Source organism: Protopterus annectens, chromosome 10.part0 (assembly GCF_019279795.1).
Source record: "Protopterus annectens isolate FY-2018-M chromosome 10.part0, PAN1.0, whole genome shotgun sequence".
In the NCBI taxonomy this organism is placed as follows: domain Eukaryota; kingdom Metazoa; phylum Chordata; order Ceratodontiformes; family Protopteridae; genus Protopterus; species Protopterus annectens.
Window position 1 is genome coordinate 706,930,901 of NC_056744.1, and position 20,000 is coordinate 706,950,900.

The 20,000-nt window shown below is 38.3% G+C and overlaps 1 protein-coding gene across 2 annotated transcripts in view; it reads right to left on the reverse strand.

Moving 5' to 3' along the window:
- LOC122813289 (FRAS1-related extracellular matrix protein 1-like) overlaps positions 1-20,000 on the reverse strand; it is a 1,751,891-nt gene that overhangs the window by 1,307,438 nt on the left and 424,453 nt on the right. For both annotated transcript variants that reach the window (XM_044085535.1, XM_044085536.1), the window contains exon 13: positions 15,871-16,038. In XM_044085535.1, the coding sequence (XP_043941470.1) occupies positions 15,871-16,038 (168 nt within the window). The remainder of the gene's footprint in view (positions 1-15,870; positions 16,039-20,000) is intronic.

Consider the following 20,000-nt stretch of genomic DNA (forward strand, 5'->3'; position numbering starts at 1 on the left):
AACAGTACTGCAAACTCACACTGCACACATTTTAATATTTTTCAATGCCAGCTCCATTGACATAGAAGTATAAAGCCTTGTCTATGTCAGAATGACAAGAGTTTGATTACAGTCTTGGGCCCCTGGTGACGTCTGGTATGAAGGAGGAAGGAATGATGTGGCTCTCCCGTTTTGCTTCCTAGGGTAGAAATATAGGGAATGACATGTTGGTGGAACTGGGTCTTTCTCTGCAGCCCTAGTAGAAAACAGGTTTCAGAAATGTTATAAAGGATGCTGGGCTACGTGAAGTGACACATCAGGGAAAGCACTGTAACCTGAGGTTCAGGGCAATAATGTAACTTATGAGCATGAGTTATATCAGCTTTGCCTATAATGAGATGTCAGCATGCCAGTGGATAGTGCCTGTCTACTGAACAGCCCAGTGGATAGTACCTGTCTACTGAACAGCCCAGTGGATAGTGCCTGTCTACTGAACAGCCCAGTGGATAGTGTCTGTCTACTGAACAGCCCAGTGGATAGTGCCTGTCTACTGAACAGCCCAGTGGATAGTGTCTGTCTACTGAACAGCCCAGTGGATAGTGCCTGTCTACTGAACAGCCCTGTGAATAGTGACTGTCTACTGAACAGCCCAGTGGATAGTACCTGTCTACTGATCAGGCCAGTGGATAGTGCCTGTCTAGTGAACAGCCCAGTGGATAGTGTCTGTCTACTGAACAGCCCCATAGATAGTGCCTGTCTACTGAGCAGCCCAGTTGATAGTGCCTGTCTAGTAAACAGCCCAGTGAATAGTGCCTGTCTAGTGAACAACCCAGTGGATAGTGCCTGCCTACTGAACAGTGGACACAGTTTTCAGACTTGCACTCATCTCATGGTGCACCATCTTTACCAAAGCAAGGCATCAGTGAGCCTGGCCTGGAGGGATTATATAGCAGAATAAAAATTGCTTAAACAGAGGTCTCCAGATTGTAGAGAAAAGGCCTCTTGCAAGCCACAGTACCGCTAGGTAAAGTCATGAAGTCAACCTGGTATCCCACCTACAAAAGAGGGGGGGTACTCTTGTGAGATTCATACTATCCTCCTCCAAATAAGTTAATACACATACAACCACCTTGTTTTTAATCATCTCTGAGATCAGTGAATGTTGGAGAAAGACAATTAGCAGTTCTGGAGTATTTGCAGTTCAAAAAAACATACATAGGATACTAAGATGTGTTGTGTCATTCTATAACCACCCATACTAACCCAATCGAATTTCTTAAGTCATACTGGGATAGGACTGATGATACAGTTTGGTATGTATGAAGGGAGGCTGTAGAAAATTAATAAAATGGAATTGTGTTTACTTCAAAGTTTGCTGAGATAGAAAAGGAATTATGTTGCACAAAATGAGAGGGTTTGCATAAACAGTAGCATTTGTTTTGAGAAAGTAACAACCCTGTGCTGCTTACCTTATTGGTTGTTTATTTATAATTGAGAAACAATACACTATTCAAAGCACACTGACTTTGTTAGAAATTGTGAGAAAGAGGACATTCAGACTGCCCAAAATAATTATGTCTGTAATGCAATCTGAGAAGTTGTTACCCAGGATAAATGCATTGATATAAACTGCTTTATCTTGACAACTTGAACACTTCACTTTTGGTCCAGCATTGTGAATGATTTAAAACCGAAGTTACATGCGTTATTTGCTTTAGTTCTTTTAAAATGCCACATGCAATCTGGCAACAAAACAACACATAAGCAGTTGTTGCAATCAGCTTCTGTCAGAAGTTATTGTGAATTAAGATTCAGCACACCACGTCTCCATCTTGGCAGGCTTTCAGAAACAAATGATTAAATGTATTTAGACTGGCAAGAGTTCATGGGAGAACAAAACAGACAAGATATTAGCAGTTGTAGAAGCAGCTCTTATTTCTGCCGCCAATTTTCTCACTCTGTCACAATATGCTTTCTGAGTCCTGAAATTCATTATGCTAATGGAACATTCTGACCTGTTCACAGAAATGTCTCATAACTACATTTTACTAAGGCAAACAACACTGTGAAGAGTTTGTCTCATTAGTGTTACTGCAAATGGCTTTAAAAGATAATTCTGTTGTGCAAATTATAAACATATGCATGTATAGAAATGTGATGTGTTTGAAATATGATGCCCTGTAGGTACAAATGCTAATTTTCCACTGAAGTCCAGGGAATACAGAGTGAATAAGTATCCTGATCAGCATTACACAGTACATATACAGAGCTGTGGGATTCAAACACAGATCATAATGAGAAAATTCATAAATTCTATCCAATCTCCTATGACAGTTGAACAAACAAATTTCAAAGAAGTAATTTTAAGGCATAGCAATGTTTCTTATAGCTATAGGCCTCGGTGGTGCAGCGGTTAGCGTTGTCGCCTCACAGCAAGAAATATTCAATTCTTAATCTCAAAAGAAGAAAGAGGTTCTCCTGTTTGATTCTCGGCTGGAGCGCCTTCTGTGTGGAGTCTGCATGTCCTCCCTGCGGTCGAGTGACGTTAAAGACATGCAGGTAGGTGCGTGCGTGAAAGGGGTGTGCCTTCTTTGAAGGTTGGGCATCAGGCTGGCAACTCGGCACCGTAAAAATCCACTGCCAATCATTAGCAGACCGGAGTTCTGCTGTGGTGACCCCTAACCGGGAAAAGCCAAAAGAAGACAATGTTTATTACAGCTGAACCTGATGTTCAGAGGTATCCTCGAGTCTTTGTCTTAAAACGTACTCTGCATACCTTTTATATCTGTGATTTTGTGTCAGGATTTTGGACTGCCATCAGTTAATAACAGAGTGCACAGGAGGTACAGAGCTCATACTGTCCAATAATTGGAATCTTTGCCCCTGATTACTGTTTTGGCTTTGTCCCTGATTCTTGAGGTAAACAGGTGAACTCTATAAATGACAATCTAATGACTTTGATAAGAATGAGACAAGAGGAACATTAAGTTTACACAATTAGAGAACAGTCTCTTTCTTCATGGAGGAATTTTGCATTACTGCTATCCCCCACCCCCATCCCCAAAAAATGAGATGCAGAATATCTTGAACAAAAATGATACATTTCAGAATACTTTTAGCAGTCACAGGATCAGAACCACCATTCATTTCTCAAACCATCTCTTGCTGGACCACAGAATAACTAATAACGTATGGCAGGATGTGTTACCACATATTATACTATGCCTTATGCTAAAAAACCAAAGTTCAGAATTCAAAATGCTCGTAGTATGTTATAGTAAAAATATATCCACAACATTAGATGGAATGTTCACATTAAGTTCAAAATTTACTATCCCTTCAAAACAATAACAAACACTAAACATGCACAACTAACTCACTGTTTATAAACTGACACAAATCTGTCACAACTTCCATTTCTGTTAAACCTCAATAATTATTCCATCTGTAAAATTAAAACAGTAGGAAGATGAAAAGTGTTTTATTGATACAACTGATACAACCCTGTGGCACCTTCCTGCTAACATCTTTGTAAAACACAACAGGCATACTCAAGACTTAGCAAGTAAATACAAATATTCAGCTAATATGAAAATATATTGCTAGACTTCTAGATATACATATCTATACATACACACACACACACACACACACACACACACACACACACACACACACACACACACACACACAAACACACACACACACACACACATATATATATATATATATATATATATATATATATATACCTACACACACACACACACACACACATTCATATATATATATATATATATATATATATATATATATATATATATATATATATATCTACACACACATATATTTATATAAACACGTGCATATAAATTGGAATGTGACTTGCTATATATATTAACTCTATGGACACAGCCATACTCATGAATAACAAAAAGATACACTATTTTAGTAGTGTGTGCTACATTAGCTTTATGTTCAGTGTGTCTAATGGGGTACAGTTAAAGTAACACATAGGATGCACACAGGTCTCCAAAATGATGTGACATTGGGTATTATATACCACCAATCACTTTTCTGAATAAAAAATGTGTCTACAGTGTTTTCTTGTGGTGGTCTACCCTTCTGGCCATCTACACTTATTCACTTCATAAAGCATTTTCATGTTAGGATCATTATTGAATCTCTTCTCTTTTCAGACATATTCAACAGTGGAATTACAAACTGAAATCCTTGATCACCTCCAAAACAAATATTCTTCTCATGAATGACTTAAGATTATTTGCTATATGCATATTTTTTTCTGTTTTATATTTTACTTTTTACATTGACTTGCCTCTGCTTGTAATGGGACTGGCTATTCATGCTAAAATATTTCAGTATGGGCACTCCTGTCCCTAAAAGTTTAAGCAGTTCTAAACTATTTTCTTGTTCTGTTCTGCACTGTATTTCAATATAGTGTTTAATTCACTTCTTTAATGGAACAGTTAATTCTGATGTTGCTACCATACCACGAAATGTCATGAGTACTTATTGTCCATTATCATTTAGACTATTGCTTTATTTTTAAGCCAGTTGGCATGAATGTCTGAGGTTAATTCCTTACCACATTTCTGAGCACTATAACTCTAATTTTATACTTAATTATTTTCATCTTGAACTTGCAGTGCCTCACTCTCTTTGGTAGCTCAAGCAATTTCATTATATAATCAACCATAATAATTTTGAGCATCTCTGCCATATTTCTGATTTGATTCTCATTTTGTAAATTCTGGATGCCATTTTTCCAAAATGTATTATGTACACAGTAACATTATCTTTATGACTTTGTTCCTGTATACTCAGTCTTCAGATTCAAAATTATTCTATTTTACATACTTTATCAAAGTTGTTTCTCTTTAAAGGACTTTTTTTTTTCTCATGTGATTAAATACTGGGCATTTTGTTTATCATGTTATAATTAAGTCCTGGAAGAACTTATCAATCTGTTTTTTTACTTTGAGGATTCTCATAGTTCCCATTTAATCTGGTCGGTTTAATTTCAGTTTCTCCACTTTGCAATTAACACTATGCAATTTCAGCTACCTTGTGATCTCTTTTAACTTTGGGAAAGTAGTTTTGCTAACCAAAATAATAATAATAATAATAATAATAATAATAATAATAATAATAATAATAATAATAATAATAATAACAATAAACATCAGACATGCTTCTGTTGAAAATTCTTATTTGAAAAATGTGAAGTCACACATTTCAATATCGCACTAATAAAGTAAGTAACTCACTAGATTCAAAGTCACTGATTTGATAAGTAACAAAAGCATCAATACCCTCTACTTGTTAAGTAATGATTTGTAAACCAGGTGAGTACACTAGTCATAGGATCCTTTTCAGCTTTAATGTAGGCCACAGGCCCAAGGCAACCAGTAAAATATGAATGTTACTATGAAATTTGCATAACATTAACAACAGAAATTACATCAGAATGAATATGAATAGAATAATAAATAAATAAAGCATAATAACTTTTTAAGCTGTTACACAAAAGAGACACAAAAGTTGGACTAATATGCAAGCATACATCTACAATGTGCCATTAAGAAGGTCAAATTGATTTATCACTATATGAGTCACAGTTTATTTATTTACTGACATTTGTTGACCAGGAAAGTCCACTGGGCCCAAAGACCCATTGCCAGTGGAGGCCCGGGGAGAAAAGCTCCATACAATCACAGAAATGTTTACATAACATCAGCTTAACTTTGAAAGTCAAGAAAGTTTTTACATAATACAAATTAAAGTAGATATACAAGACAAATACATATTATAGAGGTACACAATACAAGAAAATAAACCCAGTGTGTTAAATTTTTAGTAATTCTGTTTGTATATTCTCATAAGTAAAAATACTGTTTAATCAATTCTGTTTATTCAGCCATAGAAATAAAGAAAGCAAGAGAGATTGGATACGAAGACAGCTAGTATAAATTGCAACTATATTAAGTTAGTACAAGTATTTTTAGTGTATATTGGCCAAAACATTTAAGGTGGTTTAATCATATGACCACAAGAACAGAAAAGGTTATTGAGATAGTGTTCTTTTAGTGGAAATTTAAATGTTTTAAAGAGTCTAGTTGAGTAAGAGAGAGAGGGAGTACATTCCAAAGTTTGGCAATGGCATGGGACTAGAGACATTGTCCACCTCTTTTGTTGGGTTTAGTTATGGTTAAGAGTTGTTTCTTAGAGGGCCTAAGATGCCAAGTAGGGATGTGTGTTTGTATTATAATTTGAAGGGATGGGCAGAAGTTTGGATTATTTAGTAGTTTGTGGGTGACAGTAAGTTGGGAGTAATGTAGGTAATGAGAGAACTCAAACCAGTTTATAGATTTAATGGCCAGGCAATGATGTGCGCGAGTTGGCATGTTGGAGGCAAACGTGGCAATTTTATAGTAGCACGACTGCAGTTTGTTCAGGAGAGATTTGTGTAGGTTAGTGAAAATGGGGCAACCATAGAGTAGGGAGGGTAAAAGTAGACTATTAACTAGTTTCAACTTGGTAGACTTGTCCAAATAGAGTTTATGCCTATAGAGTTTGCCACGCTTAAAATGGGTTTTTTTGATTGAGCTGAGTATATAATTCTCAAAACTGAGGAGGTAAAATTAACAACTGTAGAAAGTATAGCACAGAATGCTTAGCCCACTTACCCCACCTAAAAGTAAAACATACAAAGCATAGCCAAGTTACCCTTCTAAAAAAGTAAGAAAAGACATGATAATCAGAGCAGTCCAACACCCATGTGTTACTTTGTAAAGAGTTACAACCATTGCTAATGTGAAGCAAAGATTAGAACTATGCCAAGTTTATTGTAACATATATCATTAAATTACCTCCAACCCATTGTGAAATCAGCAGAAAGGTAAATTATAGTAAGGCCTACTACTGAAGGTGCAAGGTGATCCATGCTCCAGAGCCTTTGCTTTTATCTCTAAAGCAATTATATCTGTGACTTAACTGATGTCTCTAAGGCAGTGGCATGTATTCTGTTCACACAGAAGGACTCTGAGGGATTTCTTAAATAAAAGTAAATTTTCTCTGGGTTTCCATCGTACGCCGTTGCTGCTGTTTTGTTTTTCACATATGCTAAGTATGAATGAAGGCCTTTGCAGCTGAATACTGCCACTGCTCCTAAGAGGGTAAGTTTGGTTTCAGAACTGGAGCTTCTTTAGGAATAGGGGAAAATACCTGTTATGGAAAATTATAAAGGTACATTTTTTTGAATTGCAGTGTTGTTGTTGACATTATACAAAGGCATTTATTTGGATATATTACACTGATGTTATATGTAGCTGGCTAGGTTGATGAATCAGATGATTTTATTCTCAATGGTTTGAATAAGAGTAGCATTTTGAGCTGAGAGAAACACAATTATGTGACACAGTATTGCAGTCTGAGGAGATTCACATTAATGCCTACAGTCTGCTGGCTTCAGTAGTAAGTAAGTTGGATAAAGGTAGTTTCAGTTTGTGCATAAAAGAAAAGGTTTGGATCTAATAATACCTAGATACCCCCTCTGTGATATGGTGTGGAAGAAGTGGTCCAATGATTTCAGTAGCTAAGGGTTTGTTAACATTTTTTTTTGTTTTTGTGATATACCAAATAGCATCACTATGGTTTTCCTAGTATTCAAAGTCAGTGTGCTACTTATAAGCCAGTCCTATGTGGCCATAAAGTCTTCTAGGATTTTCCTTGTTCAGAGAGGACAGGTGCTTATAGCATACAGGATAGAACTTATCTGTGGTAGGAAATTTTATTTTTGAAAAGTGAGAATAACAGTAGGGTGAAGATTGACCCTTGTGGCACCCCACACTTTGTGTTTCGTGGTTGAGTAGCATCATTAGATCAGGTCTACATTATAAAATCAAAAACCCATTTGAGCGAATACCACAACAGCGGCACATATAACCTGAACTGCAAATACGCCGAACCCCCTAAACTGCGAAATTTAAAATCTCGAATCATCATAGTCGGCCAACCCCACAAAAGCTAGTGAATAATAGTTTTGTCCCCTCCTGCACCTCCTTATGTTGCCCAGGTTACTGACATCCCCTTCATAACCAGTCCCCACTCCTTTAAGGTGTCCTTGCCACTACAAGCTCAAGCTGCTTTCTATGGAGCTGTTATGCCAATGCACTTCGCAGGTCCAGTGTGGGGGTGGGGAGTGAAGACTAAAGCAGGACATTCACAAACCTCCTTCCTGTGTGTAGATCAGTGAAGTAACTTTTCTGCACAAAATCCACTGCTGTAGAGTGATTTCTTCTGACTCTTCAGATTAAATTCATGTCTAGATATTTCAAAGGAAGTTATGAAAATAGTGTCATACTGATTCACACACATCTTGCATTTAGTATGATAACAATCGATACTTTGTAATGTGAACACCAATACTAAAGTGGTTCTGACCCTGAATATAACAAAAAAAATAGATTGGTTGTGTCCCATTGCAGATAAAAGGACATAACTCTTTGCAGACTCAAACAAGTATTTTCCTTTTTAAGCAAATGTTATTGATTTGCTTATGACAAGTAAGTGAAGCTTGTTGAAAGTTTCAATTGTAAAGGCATTCAAATTACAAAGTATCGATTGTTATCATACTAAATGTATTGTTTAAAAGTTGAAGTAACTGATCCTTATTTCAATCAATCCATGGCCTGTATAGATGCGTGAAGTGCTCATAATGGATTGTCTAGTGTTAGGGAAGCGTGATTGTTTTTTAATGGTTCAGAAGCTGGGGGCAACTTTAAAATGGTGTGGATAGAAAGCTAATAAAATTAGAAGTTTAATTTCTTTTTTTAAAGCTTTAATTAAATATATAAACAAAGAGAGAGAGAGAATATTTATATAAAAAGAGTCGCTAGGCAGGTAAGACAAAATATACAAATTTGGGGATAATTCTTGCAGAATTAAAACAGCATATGTTTATATCAGAAACATTGACAATGATTTGATACAAATTTACTTAAATTTTAGGAGCATCAGGCAGGGAGCATCAGGTATTAAGGAAGGCATAACATGTACATAGTTGATGACAACACCAGGGACTTTACTTTCTTGGAGCTAATGTCCATCTAAATAATGACAGTGGTGTGGGTCTTGACTTAGCTAACAACAGGCTATTTCAGTCAATCAGACAGCATAGTATGCAATGAAAAAAGGTAATCTAAGCTTGCTAGGGGTGAAGAAGCTGGTGGTTTTGCAACATTTGTGAATTAACAAGTGAAAGCAGTGAAGATGATAGTCTATCTTCCCTTTGAATTGCACATGTTTTGGGCTTTGGTGTTAGATGCAGTGCAGATGTCAATTAAAATCCCTCAAGAAGTATGAGAGATTGGTAGAAAGATACAGATTTGCTGTTAAGAAAGTAACTGGCTCCTTCCAGCCCGAAGTCAGAGAGGGACAATGCTCTTACTGCCTCCCAGATGATTGGTGGTTAAGTATCAGCATAGACACATGAGGGACTGAGCTGGGGAAGATGGGAGTGAGGCACCCGTCCAAGAGGGAGGGGGCTGCTAGTCCTTCTGCAACAGGATACAGGCAAGCTCTGCACTGCAAGTGGTATACCATAAGATCAAGAGGTTCTCCATGGGCAGAAGGTCACAAAGTGATTGCAGAGCTTGCAAGGCTGCTGCAGGGTGGGAGGGGAATAGAGCACCCTCCTTGGCAACATCTTGGACCAGCATTTTCAGTCTCCTCACTAGCTCCAGGGTGAGTCAGGTTGATCCTGGGGGGGGGGGGCAGGCTGAGCAGACCTAGTAAATGAGGAGAGGAGCTGGTTGTAGCTGATGTGATGATCAGCTGTAAGGTTACAATCAATCATATGTACAATTGATCTCATGAGTAATGCAGTAGTCCCTTTCCCTCTCTGTTGTGCAATCTGAAAGGTTGTATATTTAGAGATGTTAGGGTGTGGGGGGCTACAGGAGTTTGCCTCCTGCAAAAGCACTATTTTAATATTTTGCTTGCATTTGTTCTATCACAGCATTATTTTTGCAATCATGAAGCTGTTGAAGCCAGTTTTACTTTTATGAACTGTTTTGTGATTTCACGGCTTTTTAGTTTAATGATGCAAGACTGTGGTGTTTTTAAGCCATTGACATTACTGGACTATATTGCAGTATGGTGTTTTGTTATGAATTTGGTTGAGTGGGAATCAATAATTAAAAATATCTCAGAACTAGAATAGAATACCAGCCAAAAGACAACTCTTTTACATAAACCTGTGCAAAATATGTAAAGCCTTATTCAACAGACAAAATAGCAATTATAATACCACACTGAAACGTGTAGAAAACAATAATCAAAACTAAAATATACGGGTAAAATGCATAACTGTAATGTGTGTGGACTGCTTTGTATGATACATGGTATACCTTTTACTTAAGGATTAGGGAACTAAATAACTGATTAATTGACCCCTGTCTGTATATTACATGTCACAGAACCTATTCCTGAAACCTGCATGACCAGATATTTCATTTAACATACACTAGGCCCCTGCATTTGTCATGTATAGCTAGAAACATATTTATATTGATATATCTGTATCTCTACCTGGCAAGTTGGTATATATAATATAATGAAAGAAATAGGTGATAAATATGAATTCTGAAAGGGTCTAGAGGGCCATATATGAAATATCTGTACATAATATAATGAAAGAAATAGGTAGATAAATATGAATTCTGAAAGGGTCTAGAGGGCCATATATGAAATATCTGTACAGCGACATTAGAAATCAAGTATCTTGCTGAGTGTCAAATCCACAAGTCATGAAATCAAATTATCTGATTTCAGAGTACAAGATATTTCCTGAATTAAATTAACCCAAATCATACATATTCCATTTTGGTCTTAAGCTTATCTCTGAGTCGTTTTTGACCGAGAGCCTAATGTGTGAACACAAATGCATGGTTTTATTTAAGTTCATAGGTTCATAGGTGTGTACTAGGCTAATGGCCCCAGAGCCTTTACAAGCTTAGCCCATAGGATTACACTGGCATTGTGCTACCCAACCTTAGTTCCCAGTGCCTCTGTCGAGTAAAGCCACTGGAGTGATCCCTGGGGTGAATTTTCTATTTCCCATCCACTCATCAAGATTTCTGTTGAAGAGGGCCAGTGAGGTGCTCTGCTTGACATGTATGGGAAGTCTATTCCATAGCATGAGCAGTCTCTGGGTTATGAACCTGTCCCTCCAGCATGTTCTGTTGATTGTGGTAATGAGGGTGAGGTCTCTGGAGCATGTGGTGCGGATGGATTGGGATTTCTTTAGATGTAGCATTTATTTTATTTGTTTGCTGTCTGTTTGATTTTGTTTGATTGCTTTTTTCATCACTTTTATTGCCAACTATATTAATTGTTGTAAACAAAACTCCTTGACTATCTAATTTCAACCAACAACAGATGGAACATGTTAAATAACATGTAAGCTGAACTGCAATACATTGTAAAATACAAATGTCTTATCACATACCACTGTCAAATAATATTTTCAACAGTTCACATGACTTTTTATATCATTCACTCTAATAATGCAAACATTTCTGTGTTATTCACCTCTGTTTTAGCTTGGCAATTACATGCATGCTTATTGCACTGCCTCAATATCAGTATAAGTTGATGTCCTTCCACATCACTGTTGAAGTATTCTTTACATAAGGGATCTCCTACCAAGGATAACCCAATGTCCAGCCAATATACCTAGGCCTTTAAATTTTATAGGCACCATATATCACACGTAAGGCATAAAGGGCATAAAAGTGACATATGGATGCAAATGCTAAGGACTTTTTTTGCAGCCAGTCTGAACACCATTGTCGAACATCAGTCTGAATGCCCTTCTGCTGTGCCGGTTGCCACACTGTTTTTAGATAAGTGCCCTGTTAGGGATTCTTCTCTACCTTTTTTCATTATTGTAGTGTACCTGTGTTCGTGTCATCCAAGAAGGGAAAATGGCAGTGTGGGAGGTAGATTCCCCATAATGTCCATCACGACCAGTGTCTTTTTTTGCTTAGGTACTTCCCATGACTATATGCAATGCTACAACTGCCAAACACTTGTCCCTAAGACCTTTTTTAGTCACTTATCTTCCTTATCCGTATACCTTGAGAACCAATGACTTAAGCTGTTGACTCAGGGTACTAAGGTGGAATTCTCACATTATGAGAGTCAGCCACCTGCCAGGAAGAAGCCAAAAGACTAAGCCTGATCCAGTTGTTGTTCAGCCTCCCCTGTGCATCTCTCTAGAAGCTAGTCAAAGGCCTGCAGACCATATGGTGCTGGCCTCAGATTCCTCTGCGTTGACACCTTCATAGGCTGGCATAGATCAAATTCTCTCACATCCCTGGAGGTTTTTCCAATATCTGCTCTAGATGTTGAGGGGGAACCACGGCTGAATATTTCTGAGGGTCCAAGGGAGATTCCTCAGATTTTGGTGAGGGAAGAGATTCTACTACAATTTTCGAACCCCGCCAAAGGTCTGAAGCACTGAAAGTCCTTAGAGTAGACTTCCCACTCATGAAAAATCAAAAACTAAACACACCACCCCTGTTGTTATAGATCCTCAACATGAATGGCAGGATTTTACTCAGGGCCTGTTGAGTGCTTTATTGGATGTAAAGCTGCCTCAAGTCCCTGCTCCTCGCTTGTCTTCCTCTCCTGTTAAGAGGCCTAAGGGTTGGTTTCTTCAGATAAGGACTTGGACTCTGGGGAGGAATCCCTACCTTATTGCTGTCAAATTCCTTCTCCTCTAGACGATGGTTCTCACCAAGTCTCACTAATCTCATATGCAAAGCCATGGAAAGAATTATCATGCAAATGATCAACAACGACATAAGAAACCTCCAGAAACTGCACTCAACCCAATTTGGTTTTATCAAGGACAAGTCATGCCTTCTGAAACTGGTGGACTTCTTTGAGAAGGTAATCAAAGCAATGGATGAGGGCAAAATGGTTCACACTGCCTACCTTGACCTGGCCAAGGTATTTGACATAATACCCCACTCGGGCATTGTTGAACAACTTAAAAGGTTAGGTACAAACCCTTATATCACACAGTGGATAGCCAGATGGCTCACAGACAGGATGCAAGAAGTTATAATTGGGGAGCCTACCTCTACAAAGAGGCCAGTCACAAGTGGAATCCCTCAGGGTTCAGTCCTGGGAGTGCTTCTTTTTGGCATTTACTTCTCTGAAGTCAAGGCCAATGTTTGTGACTTCTGCCTGACTAAATTTGCAGATGATTGCAAATTATGAGCTGTCATTGAATTGCCCACTGACCCAAATGTTCTCCAGAAAGGGCTAACACAGACAAACAACTGGTGCCAGAGCCATGGACTAAAACTAAATGACAAGAAATGCATAATAGTATCAATTGTGAAGTAATCCACCTCTGGAAACTATCATATTGACAACACACCCCTAAGAGTTGACCATCACTTGTCTACAATAGTGAGGAAATCTAGGTCGAAATAAGTCATTGTTCCACTGTATTCAACATTCATCAGACCTATCATTGAGTACAATTACCCATTTGGTAAGTACCTAACTAGGGATATCCAACAATTAAAACATCCACAGAGGTTCCTCACTAAAAAAATACAGGTCATAAGTAACCTGTCCTATGCAGACTGCCTCAAGGCCCTGTTTATGTATTCTGTCTACTTCAGAGTGTTGAGGGGAGATCTATGCCTGCCATACAAGGCATTGTCAGACACCACTCTGATGGACCTCCTGCATATCAGCAAAATAAACAGCACAATAATTAACCATTCTAAAGACTTAAACCTTGCCTGTGATATACCTAGGACTTGCTGGACAGACAGGTATGTATCCCAGAGACTACCCCTTCTCTGGAACAGGCTCCCCATCCATGTGAAGCAGAGTCCCTCCCTAACCCAAATAAAGTGTAACTTGGACAATTAGATAGGAAACAGGAAATTCATCCCTGATGTGGCACCCATGTCTGTAATGGACACAGACAGTCTGTAAATGGTTCATCTCCCAGGCCATTGCTTATAAATGTTTCACCTCACAAGCCCCTGCTTACAATTATCAAGGGTATAAGAACTTCTCATGGATTTGGAATGCATGGCTAGGCATAAAAAGGGCCTTGTGTTCATTAGCCTAGTACACACCTATGAACCTATTATTTGAGCCCAGACTTCCCCTTGGAAGACTTATCCATTGGAGATACTATTGCTCATATGATGGAGTATTTCAAATAAAATTGCTCCCAGGTCTCTGACATTCAAAAAAGATATTACAAACTTTTAAAATGGATTCTCCTAACCAGTATTCTGTTCTTCCTGTTTTGGCAGTCCTTTTGGACACCTTTTCTGCTGCCTCAGTGGATCCTAATTCTCAATGCCTATCCCCTAAGAAACCTCCTACAAGGTGCCTGAGGATTGCAAGTTTTTTGTATAAATGCCCTTCCACTGATCCTCCAGTGGTTTCTGTTTCCTCAGATAAACTACTAAACTTTTGCTATCTACTGAGCTCCTTCACTCAGATAAGGACAGTCAAGTTATGCAAAGATTAGGTTAAAATATATATATCACTATCATCTTGTCTTTTAGGGCTATTCATTACCAAACTCATATGGTCAAGTACACCCTGGCCCTTCTTTCAAAGGTAGCTTCAGTGGTCTCTGACCTTCCTGATTTGGATGGGAAGGCATCAGCTCTTTCCCTACTTGTCTTCACTACCCAGGTTGCCCATCAGTTCAAGAAAATGCAGCTATGATGCAACTGATGCATCTTCCAGGGATGTTCGTTTTGGTTTGGTGATGTGGCATTTTCTTTGGCTACATCTGAAGGCTTAACCTGATGATATCAAGGCCAAGCTTTTGGATGTCCGCTGAATAATAAAAGTCTTTTAGGACAACTGCAGCTGACCTGTTTAAGTTCCTCCAAGATAAAGGTAAGGCCTTGCAAGATCTCAAACGTACTTTTTTCTCCTCTATGCCCAAATTCCAGAGGAATTACCCCTCTAAGTCCACCTTTGTCCAGAGGCAGACTCGCCCACCTCCCAAGGGTAAGAAGAGGTCCAGGCCTATTCCCCCTTCTAATTCCACTCAGCATCCTTTGTCTCAGAAACATTCTTTTCAGTACAAGCCTGTCTCCATTTGACTTCTGTCTCCTCTTCCCCTCGGCCAGGATCCCCTGTCTCTCCATTGTTTTCTGTCTCAGACTAGCTGTCTATCATTCATCAAAGGTATTTTGTGGTTTGGAAATACCTTCCTCCATTTTCAGGCATCCCTCATCCTCCTCTGGAACAGCTTCTTCATTTCCAAAAGGATTTGCACTCCCTTTTAGATCAGGGCACTATTCAGACTGTTCCACTGTCCTAAGTGGGAAAGGGGTTCTATTCGAGAATGTTTTTGGATCCTCAGGAGGAGGGTAACTGGAGATGAATTGTGGAACTTTCTCTGCTCAACACCTTTCTCAAGGTCACTTCTTTCCAGATGCTGTCTCTGCAGACCTTGTTTCCTCTTCTTCTGCTTCCTCAGGCCTTTTTGGTTTCAAGTATCAAGTGACTCTTCAGGTGGTTTATATTCCTTCAGAGCAGAAACTAGTGGCAGATTCATTGAGCAGGTCCAGAACACAGGCTCAGGAATGGATACTTCACAGAGATGTTTCTAGACATAGACCGTCAGTGGTTTGTTGGCATGATGCAGTATGAATACCAATACTAAATATGAATTACTTTTTCTAGTTTGTAATTAAAACTTTGCAGGTTTAAATCTATATGTTCTGATTAATTAAAACTGAAACAAGTTAGAGTTATTTAACAATGGAAACACTGGAGGAATTCTGAGCAATTTAAGTACATTACCTTGGGTGCTTGGTTATCCACAGGCATGACAGTAATGTTAAAGACAAGTCCAGACACCATTCCTCCCTGCTGGTCGTTAACAGAGAATTCAAACTGCACAAAAAGTGGGTCAGGCCCTATATCTTCGTCTGGGGGCATGTATGCCACTTTTAAATGGTTCACAGCATGCTGGGTGAAAGAAAATTAAAATCAAATTTAGATTTCTTGTTGTTACAGATAATTTGCCATGCTTTTAAGATACAAAATTCAAAGTTGAATTTGAATATTGACTGTACATGAGATCCTCCTATTGGAGATGTATATACTGTTCACATTATTAGAAAGCCATACTGTTTCTGAAATATCTTTTCCTTCTAGAAAAAAAGAAGGTAATTATTAACCATTCTACACAAGTATCTACAAGAGAGTTTCTGCCATGATCAAACAGAATTGAGAGTACAAGACAAAATTAAGTACTTAAATACTTTTCATTTTCCATTAGCCTAAGTGTTGTACTTCCTAGTAAAGTTAATTCTTCATGTTAAAGTTTGGTTTCCCATTTGTAGTGGACATTTTACTTCTGTTCAACAACAAAACAAGCTTTCAGCTGTAAACACTCCATTAGAATAGGCATTGTTGTTTGCAACCAGGGGAGTTAATGCACATAAAGACAGCAAGACATCTCTTCATCAGTATACCACATTTCTTACATCTGCATAGTTGTATTAATATATGTTAATATATTATTAATGTGACATACTTATTGAGTGTTTTTAGCTTGTACAATAGACAGTGAAAGTAGTGCAGGTTTGTGCAGTAAAGATGAAAACAGAATGGATGGGGAAATTTTCCTGCGGCAGGTATGGCGTTATCTATTAATATTAAATACTACAGTGACAGCAGCACTACTTTTTATAACATGCATTGTGTGAACCCAGTGCTATTCAGTTTTCCCCATTTGCCCACTATGCACCGAATTTAGCAATGCTTTGTAGAATATATATTAAATATTGAAATACTCTGTACTGAAATAATGCATCTGGATTCCAGCTTCACACTGCCAATATCATTGTTTTGTACAACAAACATAGTAATGAATACATTGCTATATTTATGTATTTATTTATTTATTTAGTTTGTTTGTTTACAGGGTAATGTCCGACTGGGCATTAGGCCCATTTTCAGCGGAGGCCTGGGGAGAAAAGCTCCATACATACAAATAGACAGTATTAAACAACCAAATTGAACACGCATTAATCAACAATGTACAAAGCAAGTCAGTAAAGAAATTAGTTATATAACAATAAATAGCAAATAATTAACAGATTAACAAATTTAACAAAAAAATTGTACAGTTAGAGATAAAAACTGGCCGCATGAGTTAACAGTGAGAACAGTGTGATACAGTAATTGCAAGACAGAGAAATGCAGTCTACATAACAGTTAAAGACAAATCAGTATACGTGTATACATTAACTGAAAGTGAGTGCAGAATGAGCTAGTTTAGGGTAACGTAAGGGAGTATTAGGTAGCTTAACCAGGAGTATGTCAGGAGCACAGCCAGTGTTCCTTAAGGAGCTTTTTAAACTCATGAATGCTGGGGTTTTTGGCCATAGGTTGAGGAAGAGTGTTCCACAGTTTGGCAATTTTATGAGAAAAAAGGGCAGTGCCCTGTGCGTTGTGGACTTGGGTAATCTTTAACAATAGTTCATTTGAGGATCTTAGATCTCTAGGATTGCTGTTGGGTTGGATTAGTTTGGTTAATGCTGGGCAGCTGTTAGGTTTGTGAATTATATTGTGGGCTATGGACAGTTGGTTAAATGTTAGAAGGTTTGGTAGTTCTAACCATTCAAGTTGGGAGAGTACAGAGCAGTGGTGGGTTCTGTAAGGGTGGCCTGTGGCAAACTTGGCGATTTTGTTGTAGCATGATTCCAGATTAGTTAGGTCAGATTTACGAATGTTTGTAACTACTAAGGAGCTGTAGAAGAGGGTGGAGAATAGATGTGTGTGAGCAGTAGCTAGTCTGGCATTGTCTGTAAGGTAAGGTTTAATTCTGTAAAGAGTGCCAAGTTTGGAGTGGACTTTTGTGATGGTGAGGGAGATGTGGGTGTTAAACTTTAGGTTATCATTGATTGTGACACCTAGATGTTAAGCTTGGCTGGTGGGATCTATTTTGGTTCGATTTGTAGAAAGGATAGACAGTGGAGTCAGACATGTTTTGGGTTTATAATGAAAAGGATAGAAAGTGGGGTCAGACATGTTTTGGGTTTGTTGTAATTGAAGACAATTAACTTGGTTTTATTGAGGTTAAGTATTAGTTGATAGCTAGTGAGGTAGTTTTCTATGCCTTGGAAAGATTTTTGCATTTTTGTTTGTAGGTCCTGGGGGGGGGTTTGTGTAGATTAATGTAGAGTCATTGGCGTATTGGACTATGGAGGCTAGTTGAGTTGAAGAGTTGAGGTTGTTAGTAAAAGTTGTTAAGAGAAGGGGGCCAAGTATGGATCCTTGGGGTACACCAATGGAACCAGGACAGGGCTGTTGTATTGAGGCCAATGGATGATAGTTTATTTAGTAGGATCTGGTGGGAGATGGTGTCAAAGGCTTTTGACATGTCAAGGAATATGGAGGACACCATTTGGCTTCTGTTTATAAGATCTTAAATGGTGTTTGTGAAAGGTAGAAGGGTAGTACTGATACTATGTTTTAACCTAAAGCTGTGTTGTGTGGGGGAGAGGAGTTTGTGTTTAAGGAGATGGGCAAGGAGTTGGGAGTGAATACATTTTTCTAAGATTTTGGCTAGAGGGGAGAGTATGGCTATGGGATGGCAGTTAGTTAGATCCTTAGAGGGGCCACTTTTGTGTAGGAGAATGATGTGAGATATTTTCCATAAATGATTACATATTGTTTAGAGATACAACGGTTGATTAGGACTGATATGGGATAGGCTATTGAGGGGGCAGCAATTTTAAGGAATTCATTAGGTAATTTATCAGCTGCTAGACAGCAGGGACTGAGTTTGGAAAGGAGAGATTTTATGTAGTTTGACTAAATTGGGGTGAAAGAGAAGCAGATGGGGGAGTCAGAAGAGGGAAGTGGTACAGTGAGAGGTTGATTAGTCGGATTACCAAGAAGAGATGTGACTGAGTTAATGTAGTGAGCATTAAATTATGTAGCTATTGGGTCTGAAACCTTGGAGTTGGTGGGTGTGGGGGGGTACGGGTATACCCTGGGTTGAGAAGATTGTTAATGTTTTTCCAAAATTTAATGGGGCTAAATTGGTGGATTTGCTGATCTGGAAAGAAATAGTCTTGCTTGTCTATTTTTATCTGTCTCTTAGTCTGGTTACGTAGTTGCTGACATGTTGTGTGGTCTATGTTATTTTTGGTAGTGTGGTAAGTGGACTATGCCCAGTCCCTTTGCTTCAGCAGTGCTAGGGTATCTTTAGATAGCCAAGGTATGGGACTAGTTTTTGCTCTTATTTTTCTTGTGGGTGCTAGATTGTTGAGTATTGTAAGAAAGGTATTGTTGAAGTAAAGGACTGCCTGATGAAGTGGCAGGTTTCTAAGAGCTGAACAGTTAATTTGCTGAAGAAGATGGTTGAAAGTGGAGGAGGAAACGTTTTTTTCATTTCTGATAAATTTATATATTGTGTTGATTTATGTCTGAGGTTGTTTTCTGTACAGGAAGGAAGGTGAGTTGTCATTGAGGGAGTCTGGAAGGCAGCCTGCTAAATAACCTAGATTGGGTTTGTTAGTTGGTATCCAATCTACTGTGGACTGCTTTTTAGAGTAGACAGGATATGGTTTGGGTGAAATTGAAGAGATTTAGGAAACTGGAGGTGCTGTCATCACATATCTCATACTGTATATCACAGTAGAGTAACAAGGGAGGGATGAAGGGGGCAGTTGACCTGGGCACAAAATATTAGGAGGTATGCTGGTCAAAAGCTTAGCACTGCAGTACTGTCTGTGTGGTCTAACTATAGCAACTGATTTACCACAAATGCAGCAAACAGTTTGCTACAGTTTAAAAAGAAAAAAAAAATATTAACGCTGTAGTGTTCAGTGAAAGTGTAGCATCTGGTTGCTACATTGCAACAAGCAGTTAGCTACAGACTAAACCAAAGTTTTTTTTTTTTTTTTTTTTTTAAT